The sequence below is a fragment of the Branchiostoma floridae genome, chromosome 11 (assembly GCF_000003815.2).
Source record: "Branchiostoma floridae strain S238N-H82 chromosome 11, Bfl_VNyyK, whole genome shotgun sequence".
In the NCBI taxonomy this organism is placed as follows: domain Eukaryota; kingdom Metazoa; phylum Chordata; class Leptocardii; order Amphioxiformes; family Branchiostomatidae; genus Branchiostoma; species Branchiostoma floridae.
The window spans coordinates 16,301,328-16,321,576 of record NC_049989.1 but is presented as its reverse complement, the minus strand read 5'-3'; the positions used below and the strand labels follow the sequence as shown (position 1 = coordinate 16,321,576).

At 38.9% G+C, this 20,249-nt stretch overlaps 1 protein-coding gene across 7 annotated transcripts in view; it reads right to left on the bottom strand.

The window, feature by feature from the left end:
• The window catches only part of LOC118426496 (serine/arginine repetitive matrix protein 2-like), a 155,702-nt gene that overhangs the window by 32,724 nt on the left and 102,729 nt on the right, over positions 1–20,249 (bottom strand). Inside the window, exon 1 of one of the 7 annotated variants that reach the window (XM_035835944.1) lies at positions 8,082–8,779. The exons of the other annotated variants lie outside the window; for them this stretch is intronic. Within the exon in view, the coding sequence (XP_035691837.1) occupies positions 8,082–8,230 (149 nt within the window). The 5' untranslated portion in view covers positions 8,231–8,779. Of the gene's footprint in view, positions 1–8,081; positions 8,780–20,249 lie in introns of those variants that run through there. 7 annotated transcript variants of the gene reach the window in all.

The window sequence follows — 20,249 nt, the reverse complement described above, 5'->3', positions numbered from 1 at the left end:
ACAAGTGGGCGTCAATAGAAAAAAAGTCAATTTCGGAAGATAGACGCCAGGCAACTTGTGCAATTTTGATCCAATCAGGCGGAAAATCTCAGGCATAATTCTCTCCTAAGATGAGAGATTACTCGAGTCAAGAGAATTCTAAAGTGAGATTAAAACGGAGGCTTCTCCGGTCGGTTTCATGCGTGGCGTGCCTTGTGCCATTAGCAGTGCCTCGCCTGCCACGCAATGCGCCTGTTACCCAATTAATCATGCGCGTGGATTACACCTGTCACGTCGGCATCATGTTTTCCCCGCTAGGCGAGATCCAAGCCGTACCTCTCTCTGCATTTCCAGATTGTTGACATCGATGTTCATCCTCAGATGTGACAGGAGGGTTCATGCTGACTCTTGACAATCAGTCAAATTTTGATGGAGTCATTTCCCGTTTGGCAAATTCCCAACTTTCAGGAAAAATCTTGCAACTGTGAAAAGTGCTGGATGCATACTACTGAGATCAATAAAATCTAGGTTAACTTTCAAATACCTGAAACTCTAACTGTAAGGTAAGAGTCACTGTAATAGAAGTAAGCAGCAAAGGTAGATGATGGTAGTCTAATTATTGTCATTTTTAAGGCGGTAAGAGCAGTGGGTCACTACCCTAAATTCCAAACATGTGTCCTATTAAAGGGCACAGCCCACTCCTCTTCTTCCACCACGGTCTTTCACCTTCCTAACCAAAGTCAGATATTCATTTTCAAACCTGATTGGAGTGAGGAAAGTTGTGTAAAGTGACTTTCAAATGGGTACAATACACGACAGTTACAGTAATTTATACATAATTCATTTCCTTGTGAATGCTCATAAAATTTTACAAATTTGGTTTGTTTTAATCAAAATCAAGAAAATAACACCTGCTTCTGAGGTTGAGTCCACAAGCCTCCAGTTTTCCTCACCATCATACATTGTGTAGTTCAGGCCTGGGACTTAACCACGTTTAAAAGTAATTCATCGATGTCAGCTTTGTTTCCTTGCCCTTTATAATTAACGATACTAAAGTGTAAGCCGGCGAGGCACAATGGACACTTCTGTGGATTGTCTTAATGGTAGGCTCCTGTCCAGGTCAGACTTTAAGGGAAACAGGGACCCACCACAGGGCATAAATAATTCAATACAAGACTTCCTTCCATATCAACACTGCAGGGAATTCACACATTGCTCAGTGATGGGGCTAAAGGCCATGGTCCACCATTTCCAGAAGTACCGGGTCAGCACGCATAACACTTTATCAACTTCATTACGTTTCACGAAACTGTATTTTATTCGATGAAGGAGAATTCTTATTACACAACCAGTAGGTACTTACATTGCTTACGTTTCGATGTCTCTCAGACTTCTTCATCCTATATTCTACCAACCTGATGAAACTATTTTCGGATGTATTTTATTCAACGAAGCCTGCACAACTGGAATAATATGTCACTCACTCACTATCTGGTCTATCTTAGACATACTTCCAAATACATTAGATGCAGAGGCTACAGTCAGTGACAAAGAATCTGATTACAGAAAACAGGATACAATTATGCAGTTTCTGTACCATATGCATCCATAACATGCTAAAGATTACCTACTCTATAGGCTTACATTGTAAGACTGGTTCCAGTTCATGTCTCCTTCCGCTAATCTCTTACAAAACTAATCAATACTGGCTGCTCATTTCCACGCAAAACCTTAAAGCACTTGGTTCTCCCATTCATCATTATTGACTTGTCACCTGTTTTAAAATACAGTTTGTTTCAATTTGCGGTTAAAACATACATGACATTGTACGCATGCGTGGGTTATCGTACACTGGGTATGGAAGAATAGGAGCCGAATTGGTTTACAGTGACTGGGAGAATTGGAAAAACAAATTTAAAGAAATAGTGTGGTGCATACAGCTTGCAGCTGATAAAAAAACCCACTGCAAATAAACATTCTTAAACATTGATTCCCAACTGTTCGTTCTAAATACAAATGTACTTTGATTATTTTTTTAACTTGAAACTGTTATTTCTTCTGTTACACAGTAGTTGTCCTAAGTCTGACTGACAGTAGTAGTACTCGTAGTATGGAATAATGTCAAGCACAGTACCCCAAGGCTCAAATAAAGTGTCCGGTAAAATTACAAATCTCATCCATAAAGGTTCTAAAAGATGCAGACCACTGGTCATTGAGCAATCAGCCTTTACATACAAAAGCACTCAAGATGCCGAAGCAGACATGTTAACGTATGGACAGGCTAATGCAATTAGTGTTCACACTAATTAGATCAGGAACCATTAGCTTGGCTTTGTGGGGACTACAGTGATTGGGAAACTGGAAACGAACACTGCCTTTTTAAGTTTATGACCTTGATAACATCCAATGATAAAATTGTCAAATCATAATTATATTGTCAGGGTTTAACAAGTTTTAAAATTCACTTGTCCTAGCTATCAGGCAAGTACATTAAATTTACTTGTCCGAAGAAACATTTTGCTTGCGCGAAACTAAAAAAATATTCTTCTTTATATTTTTACTACCAGTAATGAAATTCTTTTACTATTCTTTTGGCAATTTTTCTGTGTTAAACAATGCTTGATGCCATGACTAAAAAGTAACAAGCACATGTATATCAAAATTTATCTGCCTAATCAAAAAATCTTACTTGCCTGACATGCACTTTTTTTGCCCTTTCACTCGCTCAGGACAATCGTACTAGTGGACTTGTCCAAACCTGATTGTTGAAAATATCATTTTTGACTAGCTTTGATGACTTGATTTCAAAAGTTTAACGGTAAATGCGAAAGACACCAGGAACACATGTGCCAAAAAGGTTGAGCCCTGAAACAGTGTTGCAATCTTTGTCCATGCCCCAGTCAGATATCAACAGAGTCATATGAAATTTGTATTCTCAGAGACGACGTCATACAACATTCAGCAAGCATGCAAAACTTTTTTTTCATGTACGTCAATGTACTTGACATTCTACCCAAGCGTTCCTACCTCAAGATTGATATTGACCACATTTCTAGAGTGTCCACAGCTCTTTGCAGACTTGACATTGATTTGAACCTGAAAGTAGTAATGACTATAGTCAACTACTGATGCATTTTTGACTTCTGACTGACTTCAATTGAGATGGAATTCAATGTGCGTCACCAATGTGCGTGGCAAAGACGGTAATATAGTTAGAAGAGCACGCTGACTGATGAAAGAATTCATTGGTTCGGATTGAAATGCCATGCCATTTCAGCATACAGAAGTACTATTACTACAATCTGGCAATACATAAGGATGCTTGTGTAAAGAAATGGACAATTTTGATGGAGCCAGGTCCTGAAAAGAAACTTTAAGACATCACCCAGTATAAGACGTTTAAGGAAAGGCTGAGCACTCCAATAACACCTCAAGGTTGTAGCAATGTACTTGAACTTACATGTGCTTCAGAACTTTATTTTTTCTATTTGTTGTGTGGGAAAACAACTGCGATTCTCAAATCCAGCCATTTTACCCTGATGATGGTGTCCGACAGTACTATTTCGGTTGTGTTTGAAGAACCTTACTGTATAAACTGAGAGAGATTAATATTCAAATCGCCTGTCTTGTCTCCCGCTTCCATTTAATATTACTATGAAAATGTATTGTGAAAGCAAAAAAATAAAGAAGTAAAGCCGTATTGAACAAAAGAGCTCAGTGACTAACTTACTAGAAGACTAACGTATAATACTGGGTGACATTGGCTGACTAATTATAATGCCAGCCAAACAAATAAATAGATAAATAAAAAAATAAAAATAAGACAAGTTTCTATTCAATGAAACTTTGCAACAGACTTTGTGTGGTAGGAGTCATTGATGTTCTTGACAATAGATTTAACTAACTGAAGGTAAAAGGAACTTTCTGTTCTCAAGCATGTTTGCTACTCTTTCATGTGCAATTCCCATACTTAGTACTTTGCAAGAAAGAAAATTTCAGTGGCCTCACTCTTATTTTAGGGTATTGCTCAAATATTCCTGTAACAAGTAGATGAGATTATCATGCAAAGCAAAATAACGTTTAAGACCTGTCTTATAAATTATTCATAGCAAGGTTACATCTTCTTCTGCTCAAAACAGCACGCAAACATACTCTATATTTGGTATACCGTCATAAAATACAACGTATCACAACAGCAAAGCAATTACTGTGAAACAGGAACTGCGAAAACGTTCAAGGGCATACAAGGTCATCTGGAACTGATTGTTGTTATGGTCGTTAGGTCATGATTGACATAATAGTTCCGATGATGTATGTATTGAAACGTGAACTGATGACATTATGGATGACATTTCTGAACTTGCTCAATGGTGCACAGACTTACAATCTGCCACACAGAGGATAGAAGTTGGAAGATGCATTCGTACATGTAGCTTAGTCAGTGACAAAGAAGTATATTAATATAAAACAAACAAACCCAAACACAATACCTCAGAGCCATTTTTCATGGAGTTAGCAAAGAGACAGGGGACCAGGCAGACATGCAAGCTATTAGGCCACACCAATTTTATTTGTTGCTTCTATAGGGTTCGCCTGTCTATTTTTTCATTCTCCAAAAAAACATAACAAAGTCCCGAGAAAAAATTATACAGATTTTGGTATCACAAACCTTTTAGGCATTACAATTCAGAGCCACCTACACATAATTTCAGTTTAAAAACAGTGCCTTTTATTCAGAACATTAGTAACAAATCAAAGAAAGGGAATCATTGTATAAAACGTGCTATTAAATTCCTCTGGCTGTTGTCTTTTTGTGTTATCTAAGCCGTACATCTTCACCCTTTGAAAGAAATTATTATTTCTTTCTGGACCTCCCGGTTCATTTTTTTCTGAAAAAGTCCAAGACGCAACAAAAAAATTTGGTCTGGACTAATATATCTTAATTGCAATTAGAAACATAAGCAAGCATAAAAAGGCTGATAATTTATAGACACCTGACAAAGAGGACAAACAAGTGATTAACTGAGGCTCTAACAACTACATCTGAAACTTTTACAATTTACAGATTCTGAAATACATGTAGCCTAGGGAAAAGTTGTGCCTCATAATTCTCACATTTTTTCTCCTTCACATTAACAGGTTCTGTCATTTCATGAGGGTTATACCCTGTCCCCTGATACGAAACAAATCACCTCGGAAAATAGGATATCGGAAAACCTCTTTTCCCGAATGAAGACAAACGGACTATGAGTCAAGGTCAGATATTGGTCCAGCATTTTCACAAGATAAGTATTGAGCAAATACTTCAGGCATTTGCAATTCATGACTACGGATATATCTTGTTTAAAATTCATGGCCTCATAAATGAACATGAGACAGGTCCGAGATATATTTTACAGTCCAAGAATTTCAAGGTCTAATCAAGACCTACCCAATATAAAAACAATCTATCCAGGCGTTCTTTAGTCATTTTGAAGACAAACATCTCTGTCACAAACACACCGCAGTCACAACAATTCCTTCCATTTCATGGATGTAACAAGCTATAGTTTCTTTGAAACTCTGGAGAGAAAGAAACACATTCAACTTGTTAGGGATAAAAATAGTAAATCCTTTGATGTCTTTAACTTTTCTTCCCTTCCCCATGAGGATATTGTCTTGGCCCCTGTTTCCCTGTGGAATTCATTTTGTAAAATGGATGCAAGGAAGCTAGAAAAGACGACGACTTATTCAAATCATGCAGCTTCCTTCAAGGCATGTAAAGAAGCTTTGGTGTATGTACACATCCTTATCTGTCTGCCTGCAGTCACGGTTTACTGCGTCCCTTTTCTCACATCTCTTCTAAATCAGTATATACCGTACCACAACCCTTCGGGGCGGCCATTTTTCATGACAGTGACATCACAGTAACATGCTGTAAATCTTGTTTCTTGTCGTCAATGCATTTTTGGGGGTTACTTTTTGTTGTGCCGAAACGTTTAAGATGGCAGTTCTCAAATTTCATACATCTCCTTTTGCACTTACACATAACAGTGGGTCCACAAAGTCTTTGTACAAAACTCTCCGTTTATATCTGAGGTCTCCATTTTCCCCATAAATTCCAGTGAATTACAATGTAATTCTTCACCTTTCTCCTGGACAGAGGAAACCCCCATCAGATCCCCAGGCATTAAAACTGCACATTGTACAAAAGAGTGATCAGTAATTTTAGTCACAGAACAGCAAGTTGCTTTCAATGGTGAAACTTAACCATGGTGCTGAAGTATATATCACAATGTATACATGTTTGTATATAAGAGGGTGTATTTCACAGTTTATTTCAACCTCCTGCACAATTTCATAGCTGGGTATAGCATTTGCAATATGGAGATTAAACTCTGCCAAATCAGCATCAAAATCCAAATTCACTGGGAATTTGACAGGCTCATATTGAGGAGAGAGAGCTATGGAAATTGATAAACTGGAGACAAAGATGATAGTTCCAAAATTAGATTTCATACATTCGCTCATTTTTTGCAGCTATACGACAGCAAGTCCACACTTGTAAAAAAAATTGATTCTGGTCCAGCTAAAGGTTCAAACAAACTATGTCAGAATGTAGAGGCTTTAGACAGACAAGCGTTGCAGTTATATTTACAATGTACATCTCAACAAACAATTCAATCAAAGGGAATACCACTCAACCACCCCCATTCATATTGCTCTTCAAATGCCAATTCTCGTGCCTCCGCGTTATTGCCTCCTCGCGTGAAGACGTAATTTACGACACGACAAAGACATCACTGGGGCAAGGCTCTAATGGCTAATGGCTCCGATAGGGTGGTCCGAATAACAAATGACGTCATCTGCTGTTAGGGGGCCCGGCGCTTGATTGTAATCCAGCTACGTCTCATCTCAGACCGCCATTCATCAAAATTTCATCTGTCTCCCTTCGTGAGCATTCCGCATTACGGCATCAGTAATGACAGGAGTGCTTACGACGCCGTGGGGAGGGGGGCAATCAAGGGATGATAATTAGTACAACTTTATGGCCTGCTTCTTGAGATTACGTTTTCTCCAACCAACATGTGCTTTTGGAGATAAATTTTCAGCTGGGGATATTTCCCACGGAGCTAACTTTTTGTGTACAAAAGATATGCAGGTTTTTAAAGAGACTGACTTACACAGCATGCAAACAGATCTCTACTGTCAATAAATTAAATTGCTGGAAGCATATAGACCCCACTGCACTTGAAACTGCTCAATTTTTCTTCTTTACTTACTAACGTGAATGTCTGATGATGTTTTAGATTGGAAGAATAAAATGTGACACACAGGAGATACATGTATTGTTGAAAGAGCTGTCTATCCATCCTTGAACAACAATTGGGCCCCTCCCACAAAGGACTGACCTCATCCATAATTGATTAAACTGGATTGGAAATGCTTCAGAAGATGATATTCCAAAATTGCCTGGCTGCCATCTTGGTTTCCACCAGACAAACAGGGTAAAAAACAACTGTCCAACTGGAGGACTTTGCATCAAAAAGAGTGCCAGAATCTTGCTGACCTCGTACAAAATAAGAATTACTGGTATTTGGGATATAAATACTGTAAACAGATATGTTTACAAGCAGCTATCTTATATCTTATGAACTATATCTCACCTCTTATCCACCAATTAACCACTTGGTTACCAGGCTTTTAAACATTTGTTTTGATAAAACTTCATCAGTGATGAGTATTCGTATAAAAAAACAAGGAGCTTTCATCTGGTAAAAGCTCCTTGAAAAAACAAGAATGGGTAATTACTATAAATGTACAAATAGGTTAGTTTTTTTATCTAAAATGAATAAACAGCGGCTGTATGATGGAACATTGACAAGGTGGCCATATTTTTGTTGACTAAAAATTGTAAATAGTACATTGTAATGCTTGGAGGTCACAGTACAAGAACAAAAGATTGTCCTTCCAAATAAAGCAATTTCCCTTCAATGGACAATAACAAATCAACACAAAATAAGCAGCAGAATTAGTGCAAATGGAAACAAACAAAAACAAAGGAAATATATGCTTGAACAGGGATGTACATCTGTGTAATTCTCACACAGAACAAGCCTTACTTTGTTCCACTCTCCTCCTCCTCATTGTTGTTGTTGTTGTTCCCACCCTTGAGGGCTGCCATGAACGGCTGACTATGCCTGGGGGCCACCACCGCTTTGAACGTCCCCTTCCAGAATTTCTCAAACAATAGTTTGTCCGTTTCTGCCATCTTGGTTAACACGACAAATTGTCAGTAAGGCGGATGTGAAAGTCACTGAGACAGCCGGATGCTGTGGCACCTGACGAAGATTGGTACGCCCACAGCGAACGTAGAACCGATTCTCAGAGCATTGTCTGCTAAAACCTCATTTCTCAAAAACATGGCAGCATCTCGGCCAATCTTCCTTGATGTGCCTCAAGTCAACTGCAATCTGTCGTAGACTACTTAATGTCTACAGCCGCCCACTCGTCCGGGAACAAAGGAGATAAACCTGTACGCACAATGCTGATCTCCGATCCTCTTCCACCACTGCTATAGCACAGTTCTTACACGCACGGACACGGCGGGCAGAATCTTCAATAGCTGACAGTGAGAACCAATCAGCCAATAACGCTGCTGTAAGGAAGCGGGTATTGATCTCTGTGAGAGGGAAAATCCTTGGCAATGCCGGTGGCTGTAAGACAGGAACTGAAAGCAGTCTGCACACCACACACCTGCTACCGCTAGCCTGTGGGAGGACCGGCGTTATTCAGGCTGGCACATTGTGTGGGGTCGAATGGTCCGTTAACCAATACAGTGCCACCTGACGTTGGAAGAGTCCACTTGTGATCTGAGGGGGCGGTAGCTATCTTGACGACAAATCCGGACAAGCGAATGTGAGTTGAAAACTGAGGCAAACGTTTCAGAAAATTCAGACAACAGTCTCTGCTTTGCAGCTTGGCTCGACACAAGAATAAAAGACTACACAAGAGCCGCAATACATCAGAGGAAGGGCGAAAATGCCCTTTCATCTACACAGAGTGCTGCATATTCAACCACCCTGTAAGCGTGCCAGATGCTTTGTTCCCCTGGGCTCATTTGCATGACATTAACCCCAGTCCCCTGAGGGAATATGACGACTGAACGGCTGAACAGATCAGATCTGTGCTATTTGTTCAATGACGCCTGCTGCATCTGTCACCGGCCACAAAATGTGGACAAAGGCAGGGGCAATTTTCTTCCACACAAAAGACAGCTTTTAAGTAGCATTGCTAGAAAACTTGACGAAAAATTGAGATTGCTTGTTCCAAAGCAAACATGGTGTACTGGCATCACAAAACCATCAAATGAAGACAAAAAAAATTAATTTAAAAAAAACTTGGTATCAAATATTCTTATGAACATGTACATGTGTGTTTGGATGCCAAAGAAAATGGTTTCAATTCAATTTTTTTTCAAGAGAACAAGGGAAAACAAGTCTTCCCTTGGAAAAAAAAGAGAAGTACAATAATATTACGTACCCCAAGACTTTGATACAGAGTTGCAGAACAAAGGAAATTCAGTCAATGTGAATAATACATTTAATATATCATCAACCTGAAAGTGTTTTCAGCTGGCTGCTTGTTGTTGGGTGGGATAGCAAGGAATATATAATGAGGATAGAAACACCTGCCTCGATGCATGTACCACCTATCCAACAACAAAGGAACAAGACACCACAAAGTCAAGCTGTAGAACTGCAGGGGTACAGCTGGAGGAATTACATGTACATTGTGTACATTAGATCACATTAGATTAGATGGACGTATCTGCTTTGAGACCAGTTCAACTAAGGACACATACAAGATGAACATTAGCCTAAGGTTGATACATAGAGGGCAAGAGGCACAAAGGCTCACCTGTGTTTATCGCTTCAACCTTGTAAAATATTGTACGGTTGGGTGATTTTTTTCCTTGTAAAGCCTGCAACTAATCCAAACATGACATCAATGACAGAGAATATAGGGGATGAAAATTTTAGAGTCCAATTAGAGATAACTAACTGGGTGCAGCTGTATGTAAAAGCTTAAAGGAGTATCCTACTTGAAAATGGAATTGAAATAAATTGCTCTTCTATAGAAGGAGACTTTTCTTAGTTTCAGCACTTAGTTTTGTAAGAGTGAGTGGGTGACATTATATTGTGAAGACTAGTATAAACTAATACATATTCATAATAATAGACAGCTCTTACAAAACTAGCTTTCAGCACTTAGTTTTGTAGTAGTGAGTGGGTGATCTTATATATATATATTGCATAGACTACAGTAAACTACTACGTAAATAATACTGTCAAGTGTACATACACCCAGTTTCAAGGACTCTTTCCTTCCCAGGAAAAGCTGGTTACATAAACTGTTTATTTTTGTCTTTTGTCCTGACACAGGAATATCCTGTGTCTAAGCAGATTAACTGGACTAGGTTACACGTGGGCGAGCAATATTCTCCAATTAGCATGGTCAGAAGGATAACTGTGGAAGAAATCGCGGCCACTACTATCCCCCACAAACTTCTGCTTGACAAATAGGCTACCCACCTGTGACTAAGAGGGATCACTCTATTATTAATAATAGATTTATATCTATTAATGACAATGTATATAAAGCCACATGAGAGACTGTATAGAAGTGGAAAATCTTCCCGAAGCAAAAAGATAACCGCCATCATCATAATGCTGTATACACTGTCACTCATATCAAATTAAATGCTAACTGATCTAGAAATAATCATTCGTAGGAGAGATATGACATGGAAGATGTATATGCAGCTATAACTATAAGTATAAGGCATTTTGTCAGTTGTTTAGGACTAGTATGAATACACTAATATATATAGTGCAGATTCTACACAATATACTTATCGTTTATTTCTCACTTAAAATGTCTTAGTTTGGAAGCAAGCAAGGTTGTGCAAGTAAACAGAAGGAAAAATGTCTGCAGACTTTCATAATACAATGCATAAGAATAAATCATATATAACAGTTATGTGAAATTTCAATGATCAAAACCCTTTGACCAAACATTTCACAAGTCAATTCAGTCCAGGAGTATTTTTCCTCATATAAAATTGGTCTGGGACTGAGTTGACTAGAAAGTGGAAGAATTTCAATTCACATGCAGGAATGAATCCAATCACACTGACTGACTGAGAGCTGAATAATTCAAGATCCAACTCAACAAAGGTGATCATAAAATGATCATAATACTCATGTGTACTAGTAGTCTAAAAAGTCAACTTCTAAATTCTAGCATATTTCAAAATAACAAAAAAAGTTTGAAAGTAGTATACGAAGTGTAACTGAACTTCAAACTCTGAGGATGTGAAACGAATACGTTGCAATATCGTGTTTATACACTGTTTAGCCTTGGAGCCAAATTGTCTGAGAAGCTTCATCAGTTTCCCTACACTGTACAGCACACACATCCATCTAAACATGGAAGAAACAGTTACAAGCACTTATCTTGCCAACACAGCATGCTTTCATTCCTACTATAAAAAAAGAAAAAAAAGACTAGAAAGGCAATTTTTCCTGAGAATGCAGAATGTTTTTTCTGTAAAAAGAAAGAAAACACTAGAAAGGCAATTTTTCCTGAAAATGCAGAATATTTTACCTGTAAAAAGAAAGAAAACACCAGGAAGGCAACTTTTCCTAAAAATGCAGAATGTTTTCCCTGTAGCCTTTGACAAGCTACTCGCACAAAAGAATACCATTAGGCTCGCCTTATACTATTGTGAGCAAGTAAAAAAAATTAAGATGAAAAAAAAAACAAGTTTTGCTATCAAACCTGTAAAATTGCTCGTATTAAAAAACAGGCAATATCTGACCTTGGCTCTGATTGGCTACTGACAGATGAAGAAAGAAAAAGAACACACCAGCAAGAACAAAATGTTTTCCCTACCGGAATCATGAAAAAGTCACTGCGTGGTATGGATACACCCAAGCACCGGACAGTGCAGAACGAGAGATACAATGTACATGTAGTTGGATTGGGATGTATATGATAAAGAATACTAAATGTGTCATGGGATTGGGAGGATCATACAAGGAACACAGAAGTGTATGGTGACCTCCCTGGACTGACGAAATCAGGCCAATGCAAGGTGTATGGGCACACTGTATAAGGTACCCTGAACTGGTGGCTATCATGTTAATCCTGTGGGAACCAGTCTATAGCTAGGGCAAAGGTCACCCAAGTAGACAGCAAATAACCCTAATATAGGCACTCTCAAGAGAGAAGCCAGGCTGAGCAGTACAGCAGAACTAAGACCGCTGATGGAGGATAGACAAGAGGGATGTCCTTTCCTCTAGCTGGGACATTAAACCCAGTAGCATGGACATTAACTAGGCTAAGCCCTTCTTCACGTTGTATATGTATGCCCCTGCTGATGTAAGCTAAGATGTACTTCATCATCATGGTTCACTTCAATCTTTTCTCCCCCAGAGTCAAAAGGTAAAGAAGAGAATCTGGCATATCAAGAGCACTAATCTACCTCATACATTAACATGTATCTAGGTCAATGTAAAATAAGCCTTGCCTGTTGGCTTGAGTTGAGATGCACTTGATGTTCATTTCATGCCTCCTCAACAGTCAAAAGGTAAAGAATAGAATATGGCATATCAAGAGCACTAATCTACCTCATACATGTACATGTATCTACAAAAATGTAAATTAAGCCTTGCTGGCTTGAGTTGAGATGTACTTGATGTTCATTTCATGTCTCTCCAACAGTCAAACAGCATATATCAAGAGCACTAATCTACGTGCATATCTCTAATTCAGAAAAATTCTGGAGTTAAGATGCACTTCATGTTCACTTCTCCCCAAACCTCAAAAGTTAAAGAGCAAAATCTGGTACATCAAGCAGAATCTGGTACATCAAGAGCAATAATCTATACATGTATGTATCTGGGTCGCGTAAAAAATTGTTGGGTTCTCCGTGACTCAGTTTGCTATGGAACTAGCAATCAGGCTCAATTATCTGAGCTTCAAATATAGGGCTCTCTCCCTGAATATTTCATCCAGTGAACTTAGGAGCTAAGTTGCTTGCTCTACTGTGCAAATTTGTAATGTTTAGATTAAAGACTAAGTTTGAAACCGAACTGAATTCCCTATAGGCCTTGTTCTTCCCTTTTACCAAGAAAAAAGATAAAGGATTTTGCACGCACGCCACCTGCCACTAAGTGTGAAAAAAGTTGATATAATACCATTAGACATACATTTGTATCTAAAGGAGAGTAATGTACAGAAGAATGCTAATTGCAAAGTACAGAAATCCTCTTGCCTACGCTTGTCTTTTCTTGGAAATTGGTCTGTCTCATGTGGATGCCATGATTCTTTGAAGCCAATATGCACGTTGTAATACTAATAGGCTACCTTGCCACCCACAATCACAGGAACTTCAAATCTCCTTGTAGCCAAGCCTAAGTAGAATACAGGAATGCCGTCAGGCCGAGACTGATTACATCGTCCGCAGACCCTTATCTTGTCTCCCCTCCCCACTCAGTCAGCCCTGCTGACAAGTCGGATTTCCGCGATCTTCGACCAAAGACAAATGACCTTCGATATCACAATATTGACACCTTTACGTTCGAGCCAGGAAGACTTTGAAGAAGATTACCATCTCTTCACGAATAGCGGTGGTACATTAATCATGCGGCAAGTCTGCCAGTGTCTCGAAAACTTTTTATCTGGGTTTCTTATCTTTGCTGAAGAAGGTTATGACGTCAACAGCTTGGCATGTTCATGCAGGCATCTGTCTTCAAGTGGGAATAAACCACACCTTTTGAAACACTCCAGAGAACATGTTAATCCTACTCGCATGAAAATGAGACAAAGGTTGCCGTCATACTGCATAGAAAAACTAGAGAGGCAACAATTTTGCAAACAATGCAGAATGATTTTCCTGTAGCCTTTTGTCAACCTACTGATGCACAAATATTACTAAATGTATACCATTAGGCTCACCTTAAAGCAAAGTGTGCAAGTAAAAAAAAGAGCAACCCTACATCTACTTGTTCTTGGAATAGGTCATTAAAACAATTGTACTAACCCTTAGCTATAGTATGCTTTGCGAGTAAAAAAAAAATGACCAAACAGGTTTTGCTATCTCAAACCTGTAGTACTAATAATTATTGTTCATATTCGTATACCAGGTAATGTGCTGATGGTTCACAGCAGTTCTAAGCCCTGATTGGTTCTTGACAGAAAAAGAAGAAGAAGAAAATGAAAAAGCTCAGACACCTGTCCAGCAAAAACAATAATAGATTATATTATCTAAGACAATGTATTTCGAGCCTGGTATTTCAGTCTTTAAAAATTTTTAATAGACCCAGAAGGTAAAGAAATAAAAGGATGCTATGAGAACAATATGAAAATTAATGCATGTAGTAACAATATTGATAACGTCATGATACCTTTATTTTATGTGCCCCATTTAATATTCTCTGGACTTGCTGTTTTCAAATCGTAGCTCAATTTGAGAGAAGTTTATGAACCAAAGGCAAAACTTGACACGGCCTCCTGGGTACATTTCAAGATGGGATCACTCCCGGTGTGATTGAGTAAGAGCCTATAACTCTCCCAGTATTGATCTTCATTAAATGCCTGATAGGATAATCCCAGCAAATTTGGAATGACAACCGAACCTTGTCAAATGGAATCACCGCGGAAACATCAGGGAATAACGGCAAGATTTCCCAGCTGGAATATAAAACAGCTGGAATGGTCATGCCAATAGTGCTCACACCGCAACTGACCAACACAGCTGTTGGCACCAGATTCCTCCATAGACACATGACGTTTATTCATCATAATCTTTATTGCATTATTTTAGTTCACGCCCGAGGGCTAACTGCAGACAAAGTAAAGTAGTAGTATACATGTACATAATTGTGCAGAGAAGGAAAATGGAAACAAAAGAGAAATCTAATCTAAATCTATTTCTACTTAAGCTATTTGGTGGGATTGACTTCTTTTCCAATGCAGTGGGAGATGAAATGTCCAACATTTTCATATATAAACTTTAATAATAAAGGGGTTGGAGGGTAAGATGAGAAAAGCTTGGGAAAGATGTGTAGATTTTAAGGAAAAGTTTGACATATAAAATGTAGTTCATCTTCCACTGCTCTCCCTGAACAGTATTTACATGTTCTCTCGTCAACGGACAGTTTATTATTACAAGCACGTTCCAGAATACAGTTCTCTCATATTCTAATCCATCATTTGTCTAATATATAGTTTATCAATGCCCGTAAGGCATTTCCACGTACAAGGTAAACTGCTAGGGGTAAAGCGCACTTTTATTCATGGAACTTGACACCTAGGGGCAATATTAACGACAGGCAACTACTTATTACTATTCAGGTGTTCTTCCGCGGATCCAGTCGGGTCGTAAACCTGTGTTTATATCGTGCATCTGCGTCACTTGAGTGCTTAAGATGTCCGCAACACCGTTCAAAGGTTGCCCTGACATCTATCTTCCATTGACGTAGGATGAAAATTTTTATACGGAGCTATTAGCCGATCCCTCTCCCATAACTGTGGGAGTTGACCTTGTAGCATGTCAGGTATATCAGTATGCCACACACACACACACAACGCAGGAGTGTGGAGTCCCAATGGCTGGCGGCCCTGCCTTGGGGACTAGAAGCCGTGAGTTTGATTCCGGCTCTGTCGCTCACCCGAGCTGCATGCTACCGGAAATTTTAGCAGTCCTTCGAATTGGACGTTCAGTCATGGTAAACTGTTCACTTGTCATAAAGAGCTAAGGGATTTTCCCCGGTACAACGAACCTAAAAAATTGTCTTCCCTGCCACCATCAGTGGAAGAATAGCCCTTGAGTAAAGGTGGACTCTCACTGCACTTGGGGCACCGGTGCAGCACTGCGGGGTTTGTAGATGACTCAACGAATTTCAGAGATAAAGAACAAATTTTCTTCCATTTTGTGTATTTTATTGTGTTCTAAGTCATACTTTTACCTATTATGCAAAATTCTAAATTATCAAAAATTGTGAAAATAACACAACAGTGCCACAGTAAACGAACCCTGCAGTGCTGCACCGATGCCCCAAGTGCAGTGAGATACCACCTTAAGCTAACCTGGATCGTATCACTATCACTATGACACAGGATGAAATATCTTCAACATGATGACATAAAAATTCATGTTAATCTTCTCTCCGGATTGAGCTGTCAAGGTGTGACTATAAAGAATAAACATGGGCCTTACAATAAGGTCTTGCCCTTTGAGAATGTTGTGCTAACAGCAAATAAACAATAAAAGGGAAAAGACATTTGGGACATCAATAAAAAATGTTATGTGGCAATGAAACACCATTCTGGTTTGTGCATACATTACACATTCTGTACATGTACATGTGTGTGTACATGTACATCAGGCCTCTAGCCTACATATACTTTAAAATTTATTCAGAGCACTGCATTCAGCTTGCATCGTGATTTCTGGATGACAATTTTGTTTAGCCTGAATGGTGTGTATTGGATATATTTTTCTTGATTCTCTTATAATATACATTGTATATCTAACTAACTAACCGAATGTCTTTCTCCATAGGTGACAGCAATTTGGACAAAAGATACAAAAAAACAAAAATTCTACTGAACTATCAAGACCATGCACCAGTGGACCCCTAAATTGACCTTGACCTTTGTCTTCCAAAGACCTGCTAGTGCTAACATAACAAATATCATCATAATCCTAATTCTAGAGGTTCTTACTGACCACAAATATCCGGCAACACCCAAAATAAACGCAAAAAACAATAGAGAACAATATATAATTCCATTTTTCATGGAAGTAGATATACGACAGAATATCAAATACCACAACCAAGACGGGGGCCGATACCGACTTCCAAGCACCTTTGACCCTGGGCTGACGTCACACTTCCGGTCTGGATGTGTGACATACATGTAGGCTTTGGGTCATTTTAACTTGAAAAGGATCAGGAAAAGGACTGATCGAAAGCTTGTTGGTAAGCGCTTTATTTTTGTGAACGATTATAAAGTTTTAAATTGTTTCAGAATATCGAATAGCATACTGTGGAAATAACTGCTGGGTGCTTTAGATGAGGGACAGTTTCTCTGATATTAAGTGTTCACTGGCTTTTATCAGAATGATACATTTAGCTGATAGTGTTCGTGGATCTCAAGTTACACATCTTTGGCAGTTCCAGGGCAAATCGTGCCTCCCCTATTAGATTCCTAGCTCTAATTGCACGCTGTCTGTCCCACGCACAATCTGCATGTGTCATATGAGCCTGTCTAGTGTTTAATGACTGTCTATGAATGCGAGCCATTTCGGATCACGTTGCACAAGCACGACTTCCCAAACAAACTTTTAACCAAACATCACTTTTACAGTCGTTAGAACTTTCAGCACAATGATGCAATATTACGCAAAATTATTTGGAGTACAGTCACGGGGAAGCCATTTGGAGGTACTTTGTTTGACAACTGCATGTGTAGATATGATAAGTACAAACATTATTGGTTCTGACGTAAGAGAGTCTAAATGGATGCCATTAAATGCACTTGATATACCCAAAGTCAAGAGCATTGCTCTCGTTATTGCCTTCCCTGCTGTACAAAATGGTCCATTGGAGAAGAATAAAGAGATCAGCGCTTGTGTGGAATGTGTTAGGATGGCGTTCTTGGCACCTGATTAGAAATAACTTGCATGAGAAGACAGAGATCTGAAACATTCAGACGTTACATTGGACACCATGTCATTGTGCCTAGCAATTCAATCAGGGAGTCCAACGCATTTTCATTGCTTCTAGAAGTCATTAATGTTCCTGAAATAGCCAGCGATGTTTGGTTTGGTTTGCTTTGATACAGATCTTCATTAGCGACTGATATGTTGCTATTCTTCCTGGAGTCCGGGCGATTTGTAGAGAATCACTAACTCTAGACGAAAGGATTTGCACCATCGCATATCGCACCATCTCACGTGTGGTGGGTTCTTTGACGTGCGTTAGGTGTTGCTCTCCCCAAACACGGGACCTCCATTTAACGTCCTATCCGAGGGACGGCCATAGCCAAAGCTAAATATTCATTTTCACCTAACACTGTTAGGATTTCTGCAAATGACTGTCAATTTGTAAAAAATTTATTAAAACTGAAGCTTTTCCCCTTGGCTGTCAGACATCTATGCCAAAGGGTACAAAACGCAAGAGCAGAGCCATGAAGCCAAACAGAAATTGCTTCCGCTAACTTTTTACCCTTGCCAGTATTGCCTGTCTGATCATTATCACACCGTACCCTGTGGTATAAAACACCACTTTGCTTTTAGTATAATGGGCCTGAGCAGCTCCGGACTTGGATGGAACCAAAAGCAGGCTACTCTGAGTTACCAGTGACTCAAATTCCCACTAAAAGATTGGTATTGATGTGGCAAAGATTAAACAGAAATTCTATTTTTGCACAATACAAGATAATGGAGGTGCCATGTTTGTAGAGGAACTACATTTTTGTCTGATCCTGCTTATGGTACCTCACATATTAGTGTGTCAATAACTCAATTTTAATATATGTAAGTAACCGTTGATTGTATATTTTTTGTAGTAACATCAACTAGCAAAAGGTCTACAGAGCCCTTGACTGCACAATGATATTTATCGAAAGATAGAATGCCAAAAAGCAGTTACTTATAATAAGCAACTATATATGATTTTTCAACTGACACAGTGTCACTGACAAAAAAACAATGGAATGTTGTTTGAAGCATCTGATGGTTTCCAAAATCATATCCAGTTGCTTGAGTAACCTGATGTCTAAACTTCATTGACGTATCCAAAGGATATCATAACAAATATCTTCTCTCTTACATTAAGTTACAATATATCACGATTTCAAGAGGGTAAAAGAAATGGGAACATAATAAGACAAGATTGACATTGACTGGGAATCTAAGACATCTGCTTGTCCTTAACAGATTACCACAGACACCCCACATGACACACCACCCTCCATGGTGTAGGAATTAGATCCGGCTCGAAAATCAATACATGGACGGGTGGCCTGCGATCGATGCACGCAATATGGGACCCCGAAAATTTGCTGGATGATTTGACAAAGCAAATTCCGGGAATTGCATAAGCTTAAAAAGGGAAAAGAAGAGGATGAGGGATATACAAGGGGAGAAGTGGTTGAAGAGATTGTTGTACCGGGCATTGTCCTCTAATGTCCTAGAAAAACTGATGGTGAGAGGAAAGATCAGTAAGTCTTCACTGCCAATACTGCTTTAAGAAACGGATGCTTTTTAGTTTTAAGCATGATCATTTTGGCTGGGTCTACCAGCTTGATACATACATCCCTGGGTGGGTAGATATCATAATGTACAAGCCCTCTGTCATAAAAGAAAGCAATGATTTATTATATCCTTAGGCTATTTCTAAACTACCTCAACTTAACTGCTTATCGTGTGAACACAAAACATGATACATGGATCTACTGCTGCGGTGCCATCCATGGGCAGAGATATGAGACATTAAAATTCTAGCTAGCTAGCTGTATGATCGATGGATACAATAACGTCCAGAAATCTGTCCCAAATGCTGGCGTACCTAGAAGATTTATTGGTTCAAGTAACGCATTCAAGGTAGACATTTTGGCATAATCCATCCTACCAGATTATTGCCCCTTGGAATCAGATGGTTGTTGACAGTTGGGAGTTGAACGAAATCCGATTCTTCTTGAGAGAACCGTACGATTAACAAATGACAGGCATACGTGTACATTTCAGCACTATGTTAAACCTCATACACATACTAAATACATTATGAACTCTGTTGAGATGATTGTTAAGATAATAAAAGACTTAGCTTGTACATACAAACATGCATTTGCATTGATAGAGTAGTAAAGAGTATTTGAATAATGTTTGAAGAATAACACAAGATTCAGCAAGGTGGAAAGCAGCTGTATCTGTTATGTATCATCCAATTGCTGCTGTGTGCTGTTTTCTGACATAAGATACAGAAGACAATCCAAAGCTATACAAAAAAACTAACACCAAACAATAGCAATTTGAAGCAATAATGTTGCAATTGTTCCTCAGTAGATCTATTCAAAGCTTTTTCCTCTTCCTAAGTTGTGCAAATTCAACTTCATCCCCGACAGTTGATAAATACGGCAAACTTAGGCGCCATTCAACATTCAATTTCCGATGTGATAAATATCTCAATTCCAATTAAAAATTCATAACTTCT